At 44.3% G+C, this 21,760-nt stretch overlaps 1 protein-coding gene across 4 annotated transcripts in view; it reads right to left on the bottom strand.

Annotated features, from left to right (window-relative positions):
* Positions 1 to 132: 132 nt before the first annotated feature.
* Positions 133 to 21,760, bottom strand: part of tmem94 (transmembrane protein 94) — a 29,357-nt gene continuing 7,729 nt past the window's right edge. Inside the window, exons 4-33 of one of the 4 annotated variants that reach the window (XM_071922906.2) lie at positions 21,607 to 21,734; positions 20,527 to 20,663; positions 20,151 to 20,359; positions 19,594 to 19,745; positions 19,019 to 19,121; positions 18,775 to 18,861; positions 17,793 to 17,909; positions 17,205 to 17,261; positions 15,163 to 15,267; positions 14,651 to 14,830; positions 13,868 to 14,089; positions 13,173 to 13,485; positions 12,290 to 12,463; positions 11,554 to 11,656; positions 11,210 to 11,418; positions 10,837 to 11,018; positions 10,344 to 10,476; positions 9,826 to 9,941; positions 9,209 to 9,308; positions 8,957 to 9,065; positions 8,452 to 8,641; positions 8,274 to 8,351; positions 6,096 to 6,181; positions 5,892 to 5,973; positions 5,312 to 5,478; positions 4,536 to 4,630; positions 4,327 to 4,420; positions 3,224 to 3,394; positions 2,752 to 2,871; positions 133 to 2,720 (exon numbers count right to left, since the gene is read on the bottom strand). In XM_071922906.2, coding sequence (XP_071779007.1) covers positions 2,799 to 2,871; positions 3,224 to 3,394; positions 4,327 to 4,420; positions 4,536 to 4,630; positions 5,312 to 5,478; positions 5,892 to 5,973; positions 6,096 to 6,181; positions 8,274 to 8,351; positions 8,452 to 8,641; positions 8,957 to 9,065; positions 9,209 to 9,308; positions 9,826 to 9,941; positions 10,344 to 10,476; positions 10,837 to 11,018; positions 11,210 to 11,418; positions 11,554 to 11,656; positions 12,290 to 12,463; positions 13,173 to 13,485; positions 13,868 to 14,089; positions 14,651 to 14,830; positions 15,163 to 15,267; positions 17,205 to 17,261; positions 17,793 to 17,909; positions 18,775 to 18,861; positions 19,019 to 19,121; positions 19,594 to 19,745; positions 20,151 to 20,359; positions 20,527 to 20,663; positions 21,607 to 21,734 — 3,972 coding nt within the window. In that variant the 3' untranslated portion in view covers positions 133 to 2,720; positions 2,752 to 2,798. Of the gene's footprint in view, positions 2,721 to 2,751; positions 2,872 to 3,223; positions 3,395 to 4,326; positions 4,421 to 4,535; positions 4,631 to 5,311; positions 5,479 to 5,891; positions 5,974 to 6,095; positions 6,182 to 8,273; positions 8,352 to 8,451; positions 8,642 to 8,956; positions 9,066 to 9,208; positions 9,309 to 9,825; positions 9,942 to 10,343; positions 10,477 to 10,836; positions 11,019 to 11,209; positions 11,419 to 11,553; positions 11,657 to 12,289; positions 12,464 to 13,172; positions 13,486 to 13,867; positions 14,090 to 14,650; positions 14,831 to 15,162; positions 15,268 to 17,204; positions 17,262 to 17,792; positions 17,910 to 18,774; positions 18,862 to 19,018; positions 19,122 to 19,593; positions 19,746 to 20,150; positions 20,360 to 20,526; positions 20,664 to 21,606; positions 21,735 to 21,760 lie in introns of those variants that run through there. The other 3 variants (XM_071922907.2, XM_071922908.2, XM_071922909.2) reach the window with 3 other exon arrangements.

The raw sequence follows: 21,760 nt of genomic DNA, 5'->3' as shown, positions 1-21,760 counted from the left end.
ATTTGCAATATTTCTACTTATGTTCTATTTTCATTGCTGTATCCAATTGCCATTGGCCGCTGCAACGATTCAATTTCCAGACAGGAAGTTACATCTTAACACAACAATCATGTAAATAAAAAAAGACCATATTTATTAACATGACATAATCAATACACAAACAAAATTTGCCAAAAAAAATAACTGAAATAATTTTACATAGACACTTTAAAAAATACAAAATATACATTTATGTATCTTGTGAACAACCTTATCATAGTCCATCACTTTTTACCCCCCAGAATCAGCTGACACAGAGTTCAGCTGCAAGCATATGCATGAAAACGTTATCAAAATGCCTCGCATCAACCTCGCAGGCTGTAATAGGGCTGTGTCATGTCAGCAGTCAGTGTGGTGAGAAAACACTAGCAACACCTGCAGTCCATGCTTGACTGGATTCGATTTGTGTAGTAAACCAACTAGAACGGAACAGTAAAATCATATAGAAACATCAACATTGACCAAGACGGAGCATCCATTGTTTCTTAATCATGCAGCATAGCCCAGATGTTTTGCGATGATACAAAACAAACCAAAAGTATAAAAGAGGGCAAAAACAAAAATAAAATCACATATCGTAAATGGATTGTTGCATTGCAATGTTTAAAATCGTCTTCAATAGCTTCAGTTGAGGCATCGGTTAACCTGCCGACTATTGTGTTCATCCCAAAGTGATCAACTTCAGTGCCTCGGATGCCACCGGATGACCAACTGGTACTTTCACATCACATCAGCTAATCCACATACACCCCAATTCAAATGTGTACTTGAAAGGGCAGCAGAACTAAAACAGGCACAAGTGTACACGCAATCACGCAAGTTAACCCCACACACCATGTTTTGTGCTCTCTCTGGATCAGGCCACACTGAGTGGACACGAATGACTTTCATTGTTTTCATGCAAAAGAAGGTTGAGTGACATCAAAGCAATGCGTTGCCAGAAAATGACAGCAGAATCCCATTCATATAGCAGTGTCACATGACATCCATCTGAAACGACGAGAGCACCACAGAGAAGGCTGGTCCGATCAAAGAAGACCATCAGTGATACAGACGTCCGCTGCTGATGCCGCACATTGACTGTGAATAAATAGGCCTAGTAGAAATAAACGGGGTAGAAAGCTGCAGGCTAGACGGGATATCTGGTGTTTATCAGGGACGAAGAGATCAAACGTTTTATTCTTAATCCCTGGAATATGCTGGTCAGAGGATGAACTAAGAAATTGGGGGGGGGGTTATTAAAACAACTTTGCGGGATGAAATCTCTCCAGCGAGTCATTTACTTCGAAACGGAACGGTATCCTGAGCTCCCGTCCGTCTCTACCCCCGCGGGTTCGCACAGGGCCGCCGAGCGGTGAACCGGGCAGAGAGAGAAGGCAACTGAATGATATGAAGCACCTTTCGCACGACCGGTAACGCTAGGATACCGCAGAGCGAACCTCGGCATTTGCTCGGTAAAACCTTCGCCTTTTGTAGCCAGTTGTATGGATTCTCCCTAAGGTTAAAAAAACAAAACACTGCTCTTTCAATACAGTGCATGGGTTTAAGTGGCATGCCGGCACATTCTTCAGATAGATAGGTATATATATATTTATATATGTATAAAATGTGACCGATCCGATTTTATCCTTCACAGAAAACAATCACATTCGTATTCGTTGCTTATTGCGTTACAGCAGGACTGACCTCGGCTTAGCTCGGGAACTGGTGCGCGTGGGTAGCAACAAAGAACGTTTGTTGTGAAATAAAACATAACAGCAGAGAGGAGATTATGCTGATAATGTGGCTCGAGGGCTGAATTACAGAAGGGCCCGCGGAAAGCCAGTTTACAAATGTTTCTTTGTCACATTTTTTTTCCAAGCTGTCCTGAATTGCGAGAGGTAGCGTTACACCCTTTCCCTGCAGATGCCCAACCACAGGCATCTCAAGCCGATACCGAACTTTAAGACATTACAAACTACCTTTTTGCTTTCAGCTCTATGGGATTCTCATGGTAAAGACGCGCTGACATTCACGGACGTCCTTTAAATGAAGGCTGAACTAGTCTAACGGTATGTCGCGGTTCAATGCAGGTCCTCAGGATCCGCCTCCGTCGACGCCGAAATTCCGCAAAAGCACAGAGACGCTCAGACCAAGAAGGATCCCAATGGAATTTAGATGAACTTAATACCCAAATCCTTTCAAAGTAGCAAGTCTAATGCATTTAGTGGATTCCTGAGGACCTGCGGTATCCCTGGGACATGAAGCACAGGATGAGAAGGACCATGCAGAAGTGTTCGTCTCTCGGCGATCGGCCCGGAGAGGGAGGATAAAAGTGATTGTGAACGAGCGGAACCTCTTCAAAAAACATTCCTCATGCCTTTAAAACAAACAAAAAAAAAAATCATACAATAAATAGTCGCCTATTTTGGGCTCTTTTCTATTAAAAAAAGGAAAAGAGAAATGAATATGCTTTGGAATTTCCCTTTCCCCTGCCCTTCAAATAACCATGATATAACACCAATCATTTCAATAAAACAGAAATGGAGGATCTTGAATATTTGTATCGTAAAGCCCCGACATTGCCGTTTGGTTGATATCTGCTCCACCTGATGGTTGCAGTGCTTTTGGGCCGAAGCGGGACAAAGTGCCCTTAAAACAAGGCAGGGGTAGTGAGTGTTAGAGCGGGCGCCACTCGCACCCTGCCCTTTCCCTGTTTCCCAGAGCGGCGACTGGTTCCCAGTATTGCCGTACCGCCGAGTTCCTCGGAGGGGAACGCATCAGAACGGAGAGTTCATCCCCAGCTTTGTTTCAAACTGCAGCTTCTGCCTCTTCTGGTAGCGAACTCGCACCCTGCAGTAGAAAGAGAGAGAGAGAGAGAGAGAGGGGACAAATCACACCACATGATCAAGACATGGCTTCATGAGACGAGAGAAAATGAAAGACTGATCTCATCTCTAAATAATCCTCTAATCCCACTCTAATCCCATCTGTTTTTCCCGCAATCTTAAACTGTTTGCGTCATCTGCTTCACTTTCTCTACTGCTTCTTTCTGCCATCCGTTTCCCACAAATCATCTCCCATGATACACAGCACCATGATTTGTTTAAAATGCATGTTACAGTGTAGATTTCCCCTCAATCCAGAACTGCCCGCTTTACTGTTTTGTATTACTCCCTCCTATATTTTCGCCCTTGTTTCGTACCGTATCTCGTGCAGCTTGACCAGTTCGTTGACCAACATCACCAGCAGCGGGGACAGTGAGACCAGTAGCCAGGCTAGCAGAGGTATGTCTCCCAGGTCAAAGGTTAGTGTGCTGCTCCGGTCGCACCACAACTGGTAATCCACCGTGGCCTGAACGACCTGGCCGAGCAAACTGGAGGAGAGGAGGGAGCGAGGGTTGAGAATGTGTGTGTTTTATCCAGAAGGTTGAAGAGAAAGACTCAAAAGAAGAGATGAAAAGTAGAGATTAAACGAGATGTGCTAATAATAACTATCTTTATAGAATACTGATCTAAAAGCAGAGTTTACAAAGCGCTTCACAGCAAAGCATAGAAACAAGGATAGTAAAATATATAAAGAGGAGCTAAAAAGGAAACGTAACTAAAACCAAGTGAAAGGTGTATCACCTTTAGTCTTGAGTCTAGACTGAAAAAAAGTCAGAAGGACCCTTCAATCACCTTCAGTCTCGAGTCTAGACTGAGGGACAGTCAGATGACCCTTCGATCACCTTTAGGCTCGAGTCTAGACTGAGGGACAGTCAGATGACCCTTCGATCACCTTTAGGCTCGAGTCTAGACTGAGGGACAGTCAGATGACCCTTCGATCACCTTTAGGCTCGAGTCTAGACTGAGGGACAGTCAGATGACCCTTCGATCACCTTTAGGCTCGAGTCTAGACTGAGGGACAGTCAGAAGTATCTTCGATCACCTTTAGTCTCGAGTCTAAACTGAGGGACAGTCACAAGACCCTTCAATCACCTTTAGTCTTGAGTCTAGACTGAGGGACAGGCAGGAGGGCTCCGGCTCATAGGAAACTAAGAGATCTGCAATACAGCTGGGGTCCTGACCTAACTTTGCTTTAAAGATGATCAGAAAAATTTCAAAATCAATTCTCTGTATAAAATAGAAATTGAGAAAGTTGCAGTAATCTAAATACGATGAGATAAATTACCTCTAAATCTGTGGATCTTGTTAATATGCAAGATAGAGCAGATATAGTGGAGGAAAGAGGAGGAGAAAAAGACACAAGAGCATGACTTGAGAAAGCAATCAGGCAAAGGCAATCAATGAGGAAGCGATCACTTACACCACAGGTACAGTGAGACACCACCAGGTATTGCTGAAGGGACTCTTTCTCCACAGAGGCTGAGAGCGGTGCACATAGCTCAGGGAGATCACCACTGGGAAATCGAGATAGATGTAGACAAACAGGAGAGGGTAGACATTTATTAAAAAAGAAAAACATGAATAGGCTTGATTGTTGTTTATGCTGCATGTCTGGGTCACAGTTCATACCTGTGTGCAAGGCCAGGAACCCGGCCATAACCTTCTGAGTTAGCAGCAGACCGTTTGACAGCTCACTGAACCAATGAGGGGCGTTCTCAGAAGAGCTGCATTCACAAATACAGTGAGAAGTCATTGAACTGATTCATTAAATCTCTTATTTTCTTGACTATTTTTACTCTATCAGATGTGAGGACCAGTGAGCAGTGCATGTATCTGTTGTATCATTTTAAACATCAATATCGTAGTCATATTAATCGTGATACCTTTAATTACTGTAAACAAATGATGATTGGTAGCCTCTACTTCACACCAGTGGTACTGTTGTCAAGATTAAGACTACATCTCCCACAAACCCCGTTACTTCCTATGGCAAAGCAGATGTTGGCACTTATCCTCGTCCCCCTCAATGGTGTCACCCTGAGTTTGTTTATTTTCTCTTTGGCTTTACTGAAGAGGATAAACATGTTGGAAGTGATTTTCCCATCTGCCTTTCACTCCTTACACCATCTGCCATTGAGAGAAAGTCTGAAATCTTTAGCTCCATTAGCTCCTTTTCCCGCCAAATCCGACCTGGTGGCACACAATGTAAAATATAGCGTAGAGCACAGCAGTGGAGGCTACCAGTCGTCTCGGCGATGGTCTCTTTTGTTTACAGTAATTATACTTATGTCTAAAATTAAAGTGGTAATGATTTATTGAGGTTAAAATGCTACATGTAGCACCTTTAAATATCCTTTATGTCCATTTGCATGCTATATTAAGGCGATGGTGAGGGTTCCTCCTACCTGGCTGTGAGTATATGCGTGCAGTTGAGGGTGGTGGTGTTGTCGGCCAGGGTTAAGTTGCTGGTTCTGAGGCAAACCTCTTGTAGGGTGAAGCCGAAGCCCACTAGGTAGGCACACACAGTCAGGCCAAACTTCAGCAGGAAACAGCCAAGGAAGTAGTTCTGGGTCTGGTGGAAGAGGACACGATGATAAAATCCTCCGTCTAATTAAACTTAAAGGTAGTCTATGAAAATTTTCACTTTAATCCAGCCTACAACCTTCGCAGTAGGTCAAAAGATATGGTGGCGGGATGAACTTTCCATCAGTGTGTTTTACATTTGCTATTCTAAACACCTATAGAGCTGTCTAGTCACATGGTACTGTTGTTCAACCAGTCTATTGGTTCAACAAGGGATTTTCCCCATGTTAGTCACCTGCCCAGCTTCATTCTATTGTTGACAGCCCATCTGTATCAAGTAGGCTTATTATCTTCTACGATTGCTATCATCAATTATAGTGAATTTTTCAACCTCTGTGTAAGCTTTTTTAGCAGTAACCCACCAGTAACTAAAGCTTACAGAGCAGTGGTATGTGATCCTACCTTCCTAGGAATGGCATCTAGGTTCTTCCCTGTGGCAACTGTCATGACTGAACTGTCTGGTGGCTTCCCCAAAAGAGACACGCTGTCAACAAAATATATACGGATGGTTAGTGTGACGTTCTGTTGCACAGTGATATGCCATAGTATTATTAGTTTCCTTATTATGTTAGGAGTGAGTGTGTGTGTGTGTGTGTGTGTGAGTACCTTAGCAGTGGGCAGCTGAAGCAGGACAGCCAGAGGATGTCAGTGGTGTTCATGGGAGGAGGGAGCTGGGCTAGACAGGCTAAGAACTGCAGAAAAACACATTGCATTCAATCATACAATATCAACAAAATCTGCTTTTCACACACTTTAAAGCGGCACTGAACAATTTCACACTTTCGCGGCCCAACTAGCAGTGAAAGATAACAGTTTTGCATTTTTGAAAGTTTGAAGGACTTCATTACCCAAAAAAACCATGCAACGTAAACTGTGCACTAATAGGATCTAATTTTCTCTTCTTAGTGGCTGGTAGGGGTGGAGATGGTGAAAAAAAATCTTTTGGCGGTCGGTTCAGTCGTCATTGGTGAGTCCTGCTTTCTTTGGCCGTAGCCACTGTAATAATAATACAGTGTAAAGTACACAGTAGAGAAAATAAAAAATAGAGAAAAGATAAAGTACAACAAAAATAAAATAAAATAAAGTAAAAAATAATAAGATACAAACTATAGGCTCCCAGAACCCAAACTGATTAAAGCCTAGTCAAAGGCACCATTAAAAAGATAATTTTTCAGTTTTTATTCAAAAGCATTAAGTCTTGTGGCACCTCTCACAGCTTCAGGCAGGGCATTCCATTTACTTGGTCCATAAAACCAAAAAGTAGCTACCCCGGTTTTTGATTTAACCCTGGGAATAGATAAAAAGCTTCTACCTGATGATCTAAGGGTTCTAGTGGGTTCGTAACACACAAGCACATCTAAAATGTACTTCAGTGTAGGGATGCACCGATCCGATACTGATATCGGATATCGGTCCGATACTGACTCAAATAGCTGGATCGGGTATCGGTGACAATGGGGCCGATCTATTCAATTCAATTCTATGTTTATGTCTACGTGCGCATACTACGTCATGCGTCAGCAGCGAGCCGGTAGACCCGGCCATTTGCCTTCGGTCCGTCCGGTGGCTCCTCCGGTCCAGCAGCTCCGGAGGATCCCGCCTGCCGCGCAGCGTCTCGCGCACTGAATTCTCGCTCATGGGGCGCGAGCCTCCCGCAGCTAGCATCCAGGCTAACAAGCTAACCTGGCGCCCAACCCTCATAACAGAGCCGGGGTCGGGGTGAGCTGACCGGGGGTCGGTGCTGATGCTCGGTAGTTAAAAACACACCTGCATGAATACTTTGTCTCGGTTATATGTTTAAACTCTCCCGGGTCACCGCGCGGCCGAGCAGGCTGCCATTTAACCTGCGAGGTAAAGTAGTTTTCCACCAATTATACAATCGGCGCGTCCAGCCAGACTCCATTCATAAATCCAAGGTTTACGGGGACTCGGCTGTAGGTCAACGTTGTTTCCTGCCACAACATGATTTAAAGTGTTTTCCCTGTTCGTCAGGTACTGCTGCTCCATTCGGCCGACACATAGTCAGACTAACATACCTTGATTTTTTTTCTGAGGGCTGTTTCATAAAGCAAGATTACCAGTTAAGCCAGAGTTATTTCAGTAATTTAGGTTTATTCTGCATATTTTGAATGTTTTGTTTTTACCAAGTTACTTGTTTATACTACTTGTGTGAATTGTGATTTAATTTATCAAGTTTGTTTGCACTAGTTTGTGACTTAATTGTGATTTAATGTTTACATTTTGTTCTCATTTGATGCAGTTGTATTGTTTTATACTGGAATTTTAATTCCTGACCAATTTGTTGCTGCATTTAAAAGGTTTACACTTGAATTGTAATTCCTGTTAATTTTGAAGATGTTTTACCAAGTTGCTGGAGCACGATTATTTATTATTTTAATAATAAATAACAATTGAGTACATTTATATCTATGTATTTATTTGTTACATTTTGTTTTACAAAGTTAGGAAAGCAATGTTAAAGTCAAGCCTGATGTTGCTTTACACATAAAAGAATGATCCCAGTCTCTTCCACACAGTGAGGCATAGCCTACAGTTTATTAATTAAACACTGGTATCGGATCGGTACTCGGTATCGGCCGATACCCAAAGCCCAGTTATCGGTATCGGTATCTGGACTGAAAAAGTCGGATCGGTGCATCCCTACTTCAGTGCAAGACCATTTGCTTTATAAACCATTAATAAAACTGCAGGTATCTAAACATTCATACGTTCAAAACATGTTTGCCAATTTGACACCAGTTTTGTATTATGTTTGTCTCTCACCTGGATGATGACCAGACTGAGCTGACACTGCAGGAGGAACAGGAAGCACTTGCGGATGCCATAAGTTGTGTGTCGCGCCTGGAATTGATTCAGAAATAGACAACTTCAATGAATGAAATAGCTCTATTTAACTTTCTGAGTGTGTGTGTGTGTGTGTGTGTGAGTGAGTGTTCCGAACCTGCTCTATGAGCTTGACCATGCTGACGCTCTCTCCCTGGTGGAAGGTGACGGAGCAGCCCAGACTGTTGAGCTGTCCAGAAAGCCTCAGAGGAGACAGGCCTTCGGCATCTCCGTTAAATCCTCCGCCGGTGGCGTAGCCAAACGTCTCCCACGAACACCGAGACGGGTACAGAGGGTCCAGAGCGATGCTGTGGAGGGAGGAGGGAGGAGGGAGGCGGTTAGTGCCGGTACATGATGTATCAGTATTTTCCACCCTGCTAAGAATAGAAAATCTGGAGGAAACACTGAATGCTTGTAATTTTTTGGAATGGTCAAATTCAAAATGGTAAAATATTGAATATCGGTACAAAATATCGCCTATCAACAGTGTCAATCCAAAAATATCAGTATCAACCTTGAAAAACCAACACTGGTCAAACCCTAATATCAATAACATTCATTTATACATGAAAATATGAACAAAACAACAGCTGTTTAGGGTGTTTAGGGGTGTGTGTGTATACCTGAGGTCGCTCTGGAGAAACAGGCGGCTGTTGCGGAAATTGGCAGAACTTCCCAGACAGCATGTAACCTCCCTGTTCTCCTGCATGATCTTCATCATCTCACACATTGCTGTGGAGAAACACAAGTGTGAGTAAATGTAAATTTCACTTCAAAGCCAAGCACCCAACATCACTGAGTGTATCCAGTGTATTTCTTTAGACAGCAGTTATTCAGATCATCTGCTCTATCCATGAAGTAAGATGAAGACTCACTGTCAGGGGTGCAGTCGGTGAAGAGGGGCACCAAAAGAGGCACGTTATCAATGTTCTTCAAGTGAGGACGAACCTGGTGGATACCACGAGGTAGCTTGGCCTGGGGAAGGGGCAGGGAGGAAGGATACATATTCAGTATCAACATCATTAGACTAAATCAAAGCAAATTAACTCCAAAATGGTACACTGGCAATATGTTAATCCACAGGGCAATGCACCCAAAAACTTGCATAGTTCAGCTTTAATATAATAACATTTATTTATAGAGCACTTATCAAAATCGAGTTACGAAGTACTTTAGAAGATAAATGAAAGCCGAAAAACAGTGTGTAGAAAACTCCATCAGCCTTTCGTTTTCAGCATGGACTGTGAAACCACTAAAAGAACGTTGCCCGAGGATCTCAGAGTGGAATGAATCAAAGCTAAAATAGGGATAATATGCTGTCTCCTGAATATACTCTGCAGGGTAAGACAGCTGGACAGGGACTTACAGTCGTCAGTTCAAAGAGAGAAACCAGCCTGTATTGTAAGGGTGAAGGAGGAACAGACACAGGCCCTTTGCCATTGTGAAGAGTGCTGCGCAGTGACTTTATTGGTATTGACAAAGCCATTGTTACCCTGTTGCAGTCCTCCAGGAAGCTGGGGACATCGCTGTCCGTGGGCTGGAAACTGGCCAGGTCAGAATGGGCTTCTTCCTCTGGGAGTAATGGACCTTCCGCCTCATCCCGAGAATCTATAACACATACAAATACAGCGGTCTAAGGTTGGGGACACACCGCAAAACAGAGTGGGCATCACACACTTCAGGTTTGATTCGTTGACCAGTTCACACTACAGGAGGATGTCATGACTTGGCCAGATTTGAGTCGTAAAAATCAAGCGTGTTTGAAATAATGGTGATGGTTCCGACTGGATTGGGTGGCAAGAGATTAAAGTCCTGAAACCTCAGACACACTAGAAGGTAATTTGTATGACAGATCCAAACTAGCACCAATCTTGAAAATCAGGACTGATAGCCAAATCGTGGCTATAACCAGCCTAAAAGTCATGCAGTGTATCCCCGGCATAAGCGGAATACAATGCATAGAAACACATCATAAGCGCAGTTTCAAATGCACAAACACAGGTATGGTACCTTGGTTCAAGTCTTCATGCAAGGAGCCCTGACCGGGGCTGGATGGACCTCCGTCACAGGGACTATCTCCGTTAGGAGTCAGAGAGATGTGACAGTTCCAGCCTGTCTCTAAACCCATCTTCTCTGCGAAGACCTGCACAGACAAGATAGCATTGATGCTAATGAGAACAGACAACAACGTACACGTGTAATATGGTTCCTCCATCTGGGGTTTTTCCACAAGGTGAATGTTTAGTAATGCACATATTCAAATCTGCACATTAAACACCTATGCTATCTACATCTGTAAATTGAATATATTGATAAGGCGAATAGTATTTTTTACAACGCACACCGAAACACTTCTCATGTTCTTCTGTTGTGTGATAGGTTGCATATATCTTGATTTTTTTTAAAATAATTATTCCACTTTATTTGTCTCAATATTCTCTGCTGACCATGGGGTGTTTCACATGTATCTGGGCTTTGTAGAAACCCAGAATAATATATTCACCTTGCTGCGGAGCTCATCCTCCATGGAAAAGTAGACGAAGCGGATGCAGGCAGTGACCAGGGCGTCGATGAGCCGGACCGTGTCCAGCCTCGCCTGGAACTGGGATGACACCATGCCCATGAAGATCTGACCACTCAGGGCCTGGACACAGTCCTCCCGCTCTACACCCTCACCTATACCCTCTGTAGAGGAAAGATGTTGGGAGGGAAAGAGAGAAGGAAAAAATGTGGGAGGAAGAGAAATGACAAAGTAGTGAGGAGGGGATCACACACTTGAGCAGTTATCCATCACTTTCCCACTGAAAATCCACTCTTTTCAGTTCTCCCTCTCTCTTTTCCCCTTAACTATCCCTCCCTCCGTCCCTCCTCCATACCGTCAGAGCTCCAGCTGTTCCTGCGGGAGCTGTGTTTGATGGGGGTGGTGGAGGGCAGCTCCACCCCGGAGAAGAGGCTGGGACCCGGGGCCAGCTCCACGCACTTCCCGTTCAGCTGGCAGGACAGCGACACCTGCATGGGTTTGTAGGCGAAGGCCGAGCAGTAGCCCGACAGACAGGCACGCTGGTAGAAGTCCAGAACCTTCTTTCTGCAAGAGGGCAAAGGAAAGAGCAAAAACAGTTATGTAAGCCTAAGATATGAATACCAGTATTTTATGCCTTTAGAAGCACTTTCATTGAATTCCATTGGATAATTTGAGAAAATAAATCAGTCTGTGTGATACCTGTCGGAGCCTGACAAGGGGTAGATATCGGCTCCGTCCCAGAAGTCAGTGCAGGCCTCCAGAATGAGGTCAGCCGAGCCGTGGGACAGCATCTGGACGTTATCTATAGCAGACAGGTCAGAGGGCAGACAGAGCGAGTTACATTATTTACTTCAGGAGGTCAAAAACGAAAACAAACTAACTCTCCAACTTACTATGCCATATATAGGCCAGAAAAAGAAACAGGGAAAAAAGGGTGAATTAATAAGACAAAATGCATACAGTATACTAAGAAGTACTGCTTATACAACTATGCGATTTATTATAAAATGCCAGATATGTGCTGCATTATCATCATTAGAAGATTTAGAAATGTATATCGCAATACATCACTGTATGGCAGCAGTCCATACAAACTAACAAAGAACCCAGAACAAGTTCTCCCTTTGTGTAACGACATGTGAATTTAATTTACATACAAAAAGAGGATTATGGAAGTTGTGAAAAAAAATACAGCTAGTGTGAAGATTTATAGTTAAAATATTCTATTTATAGGTACATTTTCACACCTTCCTTTTATTAATTAGATACAGTTCAGTGAAAAACAGACATGATACAAAATGATGAAATGAAAATGAAGTGTCTCACTCTGCTTGCCAACAGCGCTGTGGTAAAAAGGACGAAGCAGAACAAAACAGCACAGTGGGACAGAGTGAGATAGGCAGCTTGCTAGAGAAAGACAAGTGTGTGTACTCACTGGAGGAGGCGTCTCGTACAAACAGGGAGATGAGGTGGGACATGGGAGGCTGGCGCTTGATGAAGTGATGCAGGCGACGGGGAGCCGACTCCTTGGCCTTCTCTCCGGACGGCAGCTGGTACAGAGCCAAGTGGTTCTCCTGTTTAAACAGCTCCCTCGCGCCGGGGGTGAACCCTGACACACACACACACACACACACACACACACACAGGGAATTGAGAGGGCAAATTGTGTCGGGGTGTACACCTGGTTGGTTTACAGCAGTTAATACTGAACTCTGTCATTGGTTTCCTCCTTAGTTTGTTTATCAAAATGACAACACAGAAATCAGACACACTTTGCTGAGAGGGAGGTTTCTCGCTACGTTTTCAAACCAACACTAGAGATTCATTTGGACTTTATGATCCAACCATAGATTTTTGCGTGAACTACTCCTTTAAAACACTGTAATTTATGGGTTATGGATGAGTTTCACCCTAGAGGAAAGTCCTTTTATGTACCAACTTTCTGACCAATGAAGGAAATGACTGCTCCCATGTGGCTTTTGGAGATGAATTATAGTTTGCTTGAAATTTCGCCGGGTGAAATATAACCAAACCAATACATAAAGGCAACAAAGCAACAACTCGTAGCCATAATTTATCATCAAAGCCATGTGGGAGCAGCCATTTCCTTCATCGATCAGAAAGTTAGTCTGGGAAAGGACTTTCTTCTGGTGTAAAACTCAACATGTCATGTCATGTTTTCCCTCCGAACAAAACTCCAGGGTTGGAAACAGTAAAAACCTCCCTCTCAACAAAGCCGCAGTCTGATTACTGTGTTCTCATATGGCCAAACAAACCCAACTAAGGGTCAAACCAAGCCAGAGTGTAAAATAACACACCTATGAGCCTGGACAGCTCGCACAGCCCCCAGGGCACGTAGACGGGCAGCACGGTGCCGTGGCTCTCCTGCAGTGCCAGGTTGGACAGGTGGTCGGAGAAGCGGCAGAGCTGCTGGGTGACGCTGGCGTTGCACAGGTTCAGCATGATGTTGAGGCCCAAAGGCTTGAGGGACGGCAGGTGGCACTGCCAGGACAGGTCGTCGAACTGGATGCTGACCGGGTTTTGCTGGTCCTGCGACAGGCTGAGCATCTCCAGGTGGTAGTCGCACACAAAGTCCTCGGCCTCTGCATCCGGGCAGCCCAGCGCTAGGTCCTGGGGACGAATGGGACAAAAAGAAAAAGACAAGGAGGACAAATAACCTAAAGTCAAGTCAAAACCAAAGTCAAGTCAGATTTTATTTGTATAGCCTATTTCATACACAAGGAGTGTATGAAAGTGTGCTTTACATAAAATCAATAAAAGCAAAAGATCCTTATTGTCTTATTCTTATCTATATCCTACTATCTGCTGCTGCGATGACTCAGTTAATCATTAAAGTTTAGTTTAATTTAGCTTGAGTTGTGAAGTCATATTTGCATGTCACGACAATCAATGAACAATAATATTTTTTCCATACATTTGTGTGCAGTTCCCAAAATCTTCAAATGACAAAAAAGCATTTTCTGTAATTTCCCATGACTTTCCGGAGGGTTACCTGTGCCTGGTCGTCCTCGCCTCCCTCGGTGTCGTGGCTGAAGCTGACGTTGGATCCGGAGTGGTGTTTGGTGCGAGTGTGCGTGTGCTGGCAGGTGTGTCGGGGCCGGAGTGTGTCGGAGGAGCGGGCCGTGTCGTGCGACGTCTCGCTGGGCTCGGGCCCGTCCCCCAGCTGGATGGAAGACTCCGTTGGTAGACAGAGCAGAGCCTCCACCTCCTGGACCTAATGCACAGTGGTCATAACCAATCAGGAGAGGATCCAACACTTTGAAATACTAATTACTGACCGTGTTAACGCCACTCGGAGTACATTGGCTGTGCTGTAGGTCTCTCTGGTAAGTGTTTGAGAGTTGTACCCAAGTATGTTTGCTGACAGTCGCAGCTACTACTGGTTGTTATGGAAACGCAATCCTCTTTTACAAAATCAGCACAAAAGGCAGTTGAGGTAGCACTTTCTCTACAAAATAGTGTGAACACGCCCAATTACTACTATTCATGGGTACTGAACATCTAGACATTTAAAACATAACTTAAATTCAACCATACAGACAAGACTGGACTCCTACATCATGACACCGCTGCGCTGTATGAGATAAAATAGGTCTAACTAGATGTCACTCACACATATGGGCAGCCAGGAGCGCTTTACAACAACAAAACAGTAGATTTTTCATTGAGGAGAAACTCTCCTCAATGCAAGAATCACTGACCGATGAAACAATGAAAAAAGTTGCCTGAGCGATCACATTCACACACACGCACACGCACACACACACACACACACCTCTACCTCATCCCTGTCGTCGTCGGTCTCCATTCGGCAGTAGGAGTTGATTGACAGGTCATCCTGGAGGTCGTCTTGGCTGTCGTGAGGCGGCTCCACCCGCCCGCTGAAGAACAGCACGGTCTCTGGACTGGGGTTGGGCCACGACAGGATGCCCTGCTTGTCCACGCAGCAAAGCACCTACACACACAGCGGACACACAGCAAATTTAGAACTAAACTCACGCACACACACCAACAATATAAAGTGGCTTAGATGGTCTATTTTGAGGGTGGGAGGGATGTTTGACCCTTAAATTTTGCCTAAAGGCATTTCATGCATCTCAAAAAACAGTAGAAGAGTACAGGAAAACTACATTTCCATGAATGTTTGTTTTCTCCATCTATTTCAGCTATACTTCCTTCTTTCCTTTCTTCCATAACTTTTAATTATCAGGCTGTTTTTTTTATGTCCCTAGCAAAACCTATGCCCATAGTACCATGTGGGCACACATGCGCACACACAATACTCACTGTGACAGATCCCAGAGTGTGTAAAAGGCTGGAAGTGTAGCAGAGTGTCTGAGACTCTCCCTTCAGGACGCCCACCAGGTGTCTCCACACACAACGCAGCATCTCCTGCACACACACACACATACACACACACATACAGTCAGACCACTGTTCTCTACTAAATGCTAGAAAGAGGGACGCATGTCCCAATAAATGCAAATCGTATTCGTATTCAAGCGCTACTTCTGTCATAACTAAAGCGATAAAGCTATTCAAAATGAAAATTTGAAAAGCTAGCTTTCTGTAGCAAGGAAGAGCAAATGGAGTGAAAAGCTCAGCCTGAAAAGCCTAAACCAGCTCTAAAGCAAATTAATATGCCTGTATCAGCTTTGTGATTGGGCTAAAAAAAGAAAGAAAGAAAAAAAAGACAAAGCCTCTAAGCTATAACGCTACTGTTACATGGCAAGAAGGCAAAGCCTAATGAAACTGCGGCATTAGTATATGATCCAAAACATTTCCATGCGCTTCTTGATTTTGTTATGGATGGAATCCACGATGGCTCGTTCAGCGGGGGACAAACCAATCACCGTGACTCAGTCCTGACAGCGCCAAGGCAACTGCCTGATCAGTTTGGACAGATTCCCTTCCTTGCCTCCTCTTTTTATCATGAGCAAGCAGTGTCCCAAATTAACTTTTTGGCTCACCCGCCAAGAACTGGTGAACTAAAAAACATTAACGCGCCCAGGAATAGTTGGCAGTCAAAATAATCAATATACACATTTCCACAGCAACCACTACCTGTTTTCAATGCTATTTCATTCAATAAAGAGACGAGAGCAGATTTAGTTTTAATTTAAAACTTGCTCACTCACCCACTGCAATGGGTCAAGTTTGTAATTCATCATGAAGCGACTTGCCATATGGAAATAATGTTAAATTTCAACTAACATCAGGCTAGTTAACCATCCAGGCAGTGGAGAAACAGAAGTTTAGATGCTACAATTTATGTAGAGCAGCATAACAGGCGGCCAATCAGTAGCCTGTTTGATTTGAATGGCTCATGATCAGAGAGTCTGAGGTGTTATGTTATTGTCTCAAAAAGTTACCAGACAAATCTTACTAGCATCTGACGCTTGGCGGGTGTTAATTTTGGACCCTGTGAGCACATCAAAAAGATTTTCATGGTAATTCCAAAGGAGATAAGGAAAGGACTCAAGGAGTGGAAAACCTAGAGAATTTACTGGCATAGGGCCAGAGTGGGGCTGATTTCCAGTCATGCAGTGCAGGCAGACGGGCAGAGGTGGAGGGTCAGGCACAGATTTAAGTGGAAGCCCTTCTCAGGATCACCTCCTCCCTATATTCTACCACTTCCCGTTTATTCATCTGTAGCAAAGCCATAGCCGGGAACACAACATTGATGGTTTCAGGAAGGCGGATCGGTAGTAATCAACTGTTGATTGTTGATTCACTTTGGTTTTATTTTGATTACTACAGACCGGCAAACAATGAAGGAGGAGGGGTCAAAGATCGGGTTTGGTCAGGAGCCGTGAGAGGTCGTGAGAACGGGAAGTTGTACCCAGGGGTGAAAGGTGAGAAAATGATCTTAAAAAGAGGCAGGGTGGACTGCCAAAATAAGACAACAAAAGGTGAGGTGAGACTTACATCCAGAGGTGCTCGGTCGAGACGCGTCGACTGATAATCCATAGATGAAGAGTGACCATAACCAAAGAGTCAAAGGAAACAAAATAACTCATCGTGCAAGATGAAAGAAAATATAGGAAACAAAGCAGGGTGCTCAAGTTAAAAGAAAATAAGTAAATAAAAAAACAAGATGGTTGAATCAGAAGACGTCCGTGATGATGATTCCAAAGTAAAGAAATAAAAGACGAAGTGGGGGGTGAGGGTGAGGGTGGTGGTGGGGCGGGGGATAGTGAGAGCTGTGTACAGGGTTCCACAGAGGGGGTTGCAGCGAGCGAGTGAAGACAGGCGGGGGGGGGGGGGGGGGTCAAGCGAGCGGAGGAGGGAGGGAGGGAGGGGGGGAGCGAGACAGCGAGAGGTTATACCTGGGAGGAAACCACTTCGGTGTAGCTGCTTAGAGTATCCTCAGAGAACTTAGCAAGCTGGGGCGAGAGAAGAGTCTAGTTAAAACAGAGGGAGGCCCTCACTGTTTCTCCTCTGTGTGTCTATGTGTGTGTGTGTGTGTGTGTGTGTATGTGTGTGTTAGGGTTAGGCCGATATGGGTTTTTGAAGGCCAATACCAATATTTTTGGACTGAAGCTGCCTATGGTTTCCCAGATACTTTTATTCTTGTCGGGGTGGAAAAGCCTCTGAAACAGTATTTTGACCATCATGGGATACTAAAACTCTCCACTGAAACTGAGGATGACAATAAGAATAGAAGAACAATAGCATATTCATGGACGCTTATGTAGAATCTGATCAAAATGTCCCAAACCACAATATCGGTCTAACCCTAAAGTGTGTGTGTGTGTGTGTGTCTGTCTTTAGCTGTTAGTTACAACATAGAACACAAGGGCATGAATCCTCTGTTAGTGGTGACAGCTCTCTCTCTGTTCCTGTCAGCGCACAACACAAAGTTACGTGAAAAAGTTAAGTGTGACTGTGTGTGTGCGTGTGTGTGGGTCTCTCACCAGGCCTGTGGGTGAAGCGCGGCTGGACTCGGCGAGGACCCGGGCCTCTCCATAGGCGTTCACCAGCACCCACATGATGGGGAAGAGCAGGGGCAAGATGGGCAGAACGCCCATCAGCTGCAAACACCATTTCACACATTTACATCTCATCTCGACACCTCATTTGTTTATGTTTCGGGGGTTATGTTATGGAATTCCATGAAATTTTGTGGAAAGGTTGGTTATGGGGCAAGGAAGAACTGATTCACTTTTCACACTGATTGGCCAAAGGGGGGCGTGGCTTCTCACAAAAAGGCATATAACAAACCCTCCATTATTGGCTCAAACAACATGGAACCACTGGAGAGCTGCCAATTTAAAGTGGCAAGAATTTGAACAGGCATATCTATGGAAGAAATTATTAACTTTTGGTGAAAGTCTGACTGGCATATCTTGACAATCACATAGGCAGAGGTATGCGCTCTGTTGAGTGCCATCTAGTTTTTAACCTTTATTCAAATCGATAGTTTTGTTGAGATTTAAAAAAATATATATATTGCCTTTCAAGAGAAACCTGGCCAGAAGCCTGACTTTTTGAATGTCAACAATTTTAACACCTCTAAACCTGAATTTAAGAAGATTGGATTTTACATGCTTCATTTAACTTTATTCAAGAACTTTGAAGGCCCTGGGTTTAGATAGTATAATTTAAGACTTTTCCAGCCCCTTCTATCAGGACGTTCTTAGCAAACATTAAAGTTCCAGACAAACAACATCCATTGTCCATAAGCAAAAATACAATTAAATCACATAATATGTATTGTGAGAGACAATTTTTACTGTATGAGCTCAAAAGGCAGCAGTCCAATAGCTGGGTTAGCTGGATCAATTAAAGCGCATTTATCCTCATTTTAATAATCATAATACTCACAAAAAAAGCAAATATATAGCATGGTGAAAGTGGCAAAATACTCTAAACATTTATAATTTTGAATGTTTTTACCTGCAGTTGGAAGAAGTTGTAGCAGGGAGGGGTGAGACTGGGTGCATCACAGAAATACCGGACAATGTTCACCAGCAAGAACGCCACCTAAAGGCAGAGGTCATAGAAAACGTTATTCATTTAACAAGAGGAGTCGGCTACTTCTGAATAAGATGAAGAGCTGTCCTTGGGTTGTTTTAAGCAGATAACAAGCGATGCCAAACACATGGCAGAAGCAATTTAGATCCTCCATGTAATTGCTCACCAGCACGATAGGACAGGCTAGCTTGGCCATGACTGACTGCACAGTAAACCTCTCATTATCCAGCGCGGTGATTGGCCGAGACAGCGCCTGCTCTAAACTGTTCCTGTTGAAACAAAGAGAGGACAAAAGGATAATAAACTTTTTATAAAACTTGAATATCTAACCCTAACCCCCCACCCCCCCCCCCACCCCACCCCCCAACATCTATAATCATACATCTGCATTTGGATGGGATATATGAAAGCCTGGAGAATCATTCAGAAGATGGGAAAACATGCTCACCCCTAACGCACCTCTTCAGAAATGATTAACACTTTGTACTAACATACTGACAGCTCCTTCCAGCCTGCATTTTCTTGTACATATGGATGTGTATAGGGTGGTTTTTACAGATTTATGATTAAGAACTAAGGAAATACCTTCACCTTAATACTATCAAATACAGTGAGCTGGACAACAGATCTTTGAACATTTCTATTAACATTTAATCTTGTATTTTATATTCTCTCTCCTTCACATTCCAGCAGCACAAAACAACTGTGAACCTCTAGGCCCAACATAGCCAAGTTCCCCACCTGACAGGGTCCAGTACCGGAGTTCGGACCACCCTGAAGAGGCGGTGCTGCTGGGGGCTCTGGGGGCCTCTCTTCTCGTTGGCCCGCGGGGAGGGAGGAGGGGAGAACGGGGGGAATAAATCTCCTGGCTCCAACACAATGTGCTCGTCATCCTGTAGAGGGGGAACCGGACAAAGCTGGTGACACATGGTTCAGTTTCTGCGCTGCTGAGCGGGCTGTTTCGAGCCAGAGGGGTCAGCCATCCTTTCAGCCTACTGTTGTTGAGACCAGTAGAGAGGTTAGAAATCGGATAATGTTGTGAACTAGGTGTACGCCCAAGTGCTCATCCAAAACAGCATAAGGGAAAGTTACATCAGATTCTGTGTTTTGGTAAATGAACCCTAAAGAGAAGAAAAGAGGGACATCAACATGCAAACAGCTGGCTTTTCCAAGATTAAAAGCCTCCTCAAATGAAGAAGATGCAATTGACGACTGTGTGAGCTAGAACACACCCCTCACTTGTATGCATGTCTTGTGTGTGTATGTGTGTGTGCACATGCAACCACACGCAAACTAACCTTAATCCCTCTAAGGGATGCAAATGCCTCTTGCCCGGGTCTCAGGGCGATGATGTCTCCTTCCACCAGCAGACTGACAGGCAGGTTGACCAGCTGCGAGTCGCGGTAGGTCCAGTGGAGGGACCAGGACGGGGATGAGGGCGTGTACAGGTCGGGGTAGAGAGATGGAGACCACCGCACCGGTTCACCCACACACCGCGACAGATAGTCTAGAGAAAATAGAGTATAACAAGATAACAGTAAACATGTCAAATGATGCAGTTCCTCTCTCAGCCAATCAGTAACAAATATGTTACGTATGAAATATGTTGAAGTTGAGTGAGAAAGAAGAGTTTAACAAAGACACAAGGATTCTGAGTCAACCAGCCTCACTCACCGTCGAGCTGTGTGATGATGCCCTTCAGGCGCCGGACCATCTCGCTCCTCTTCAGCCTCTCCTGCCGTCCGACCAGCAGCAGGTTCAGCAGGAAGAGGAGGAGGAGGGCTGCGGCGTTCACCAGCTCTATACCAGAACTAGGGTGGAGGAGAGAGAGGAATGGGAAGATGAGCGGAGAGGAAAAGAGAGAGCAGATCCATAATGTGACAAATGAGGGAAGTGAGAATTAATCAGTCTTTAAAAAGGTCCAGTGCAATGACAATCGCATTTCCCAATCTCATGGTATTGCTTAACAAAAGGCTTGCTGATGTAAAGTTTCTCCAAATATAACTATAACTGTTGTGGAACTTTGACTAATGCCCTCTGGCTGTCAACAGAATCAAACTGCACCAATTCCATCTACTTCTCAGTGAAAATAACATCAAACATACCCCAATTTCAATGAGCACTCTGATTGGTCAATGGGATGCATAATTAATGAGGTAGCCGCAGACAGTGTGAAAGAGAGGTGAAAGATTGTCTTGTATGGTGTATGGTGAGAGCAATGACAGCTGGTGTAAAATGACACTAATGCGATTATTTGCAATTTCTCACTTCAGGGAACTGGTCTGTGAGCAAGTGAGCGAGTACGGCAGAGAGAGAGAGGGAGACCTACGTGTCGATAACCCCCGGCTTGTAGTTTCTAATTTGACGAGACATATTTCCTGATTTCTAGAGTACGCTTTTGCAGCTTCAGACATGATGGTCATCAAAAAGTGGGTGGTGCTAAACATGTGGATAGCGCCACACCACCTCCAACTGCTGAGAATTAGCTAAGCGTAAAGAGAGGAGCACTAATGCAGAGAAGAACTGAAAAAATGACACTCCTCGCATTTTTGAACACTGAGAACCAATTTCTCTTTTACAAGGGAGACCTGGCCAAGAGGCAGCACTGAAATTAGAATTAGAAATACAAGTCTTTCCTAGCTGAATTAAAAATCACTGCACTGCATCTTCAGCATTTTTTTGTTAATGCTGTACATCCTTCATAGACATTCAAAGCTAGGACGATTCAGCTCCGTGTAAAAAGAGGGCACCTACCTGCCCTTTGGCTGGCTGCCATGGCAACAGAAGAGTCCCAGCACCACGAGTAGAGTGAGCGCGGCTCCTGGCCATTGGAGACAGGAGTGACGGTTGCCATGGTAAAGGAAGCTCTTCACCCACTGTTCCTATGATAACCGGATAAAACAACAAG

Source organism: Centroberyx gerrardi, chromosome 20, assembly GCF_048128805.1.
Source record: "Centroberyx gerrardi isolate f3 chromosome 20, fCenGer3.hap1.cur.20231027, whole genome shotgun sequence".
Classification (NCBI taxonomy): domain Eukaryota; kingdom Metazoa; phylum Chordata; class Actinopteri; order Beryciformes; family Berycidae; genus Centroberyx; species Centroberyx gerrardi.
The sequence above is the reverse complement of the archived record's forward strand: the minus strand, read 5'-3'. Positions and strand labels throughout refer to the sequence as shown.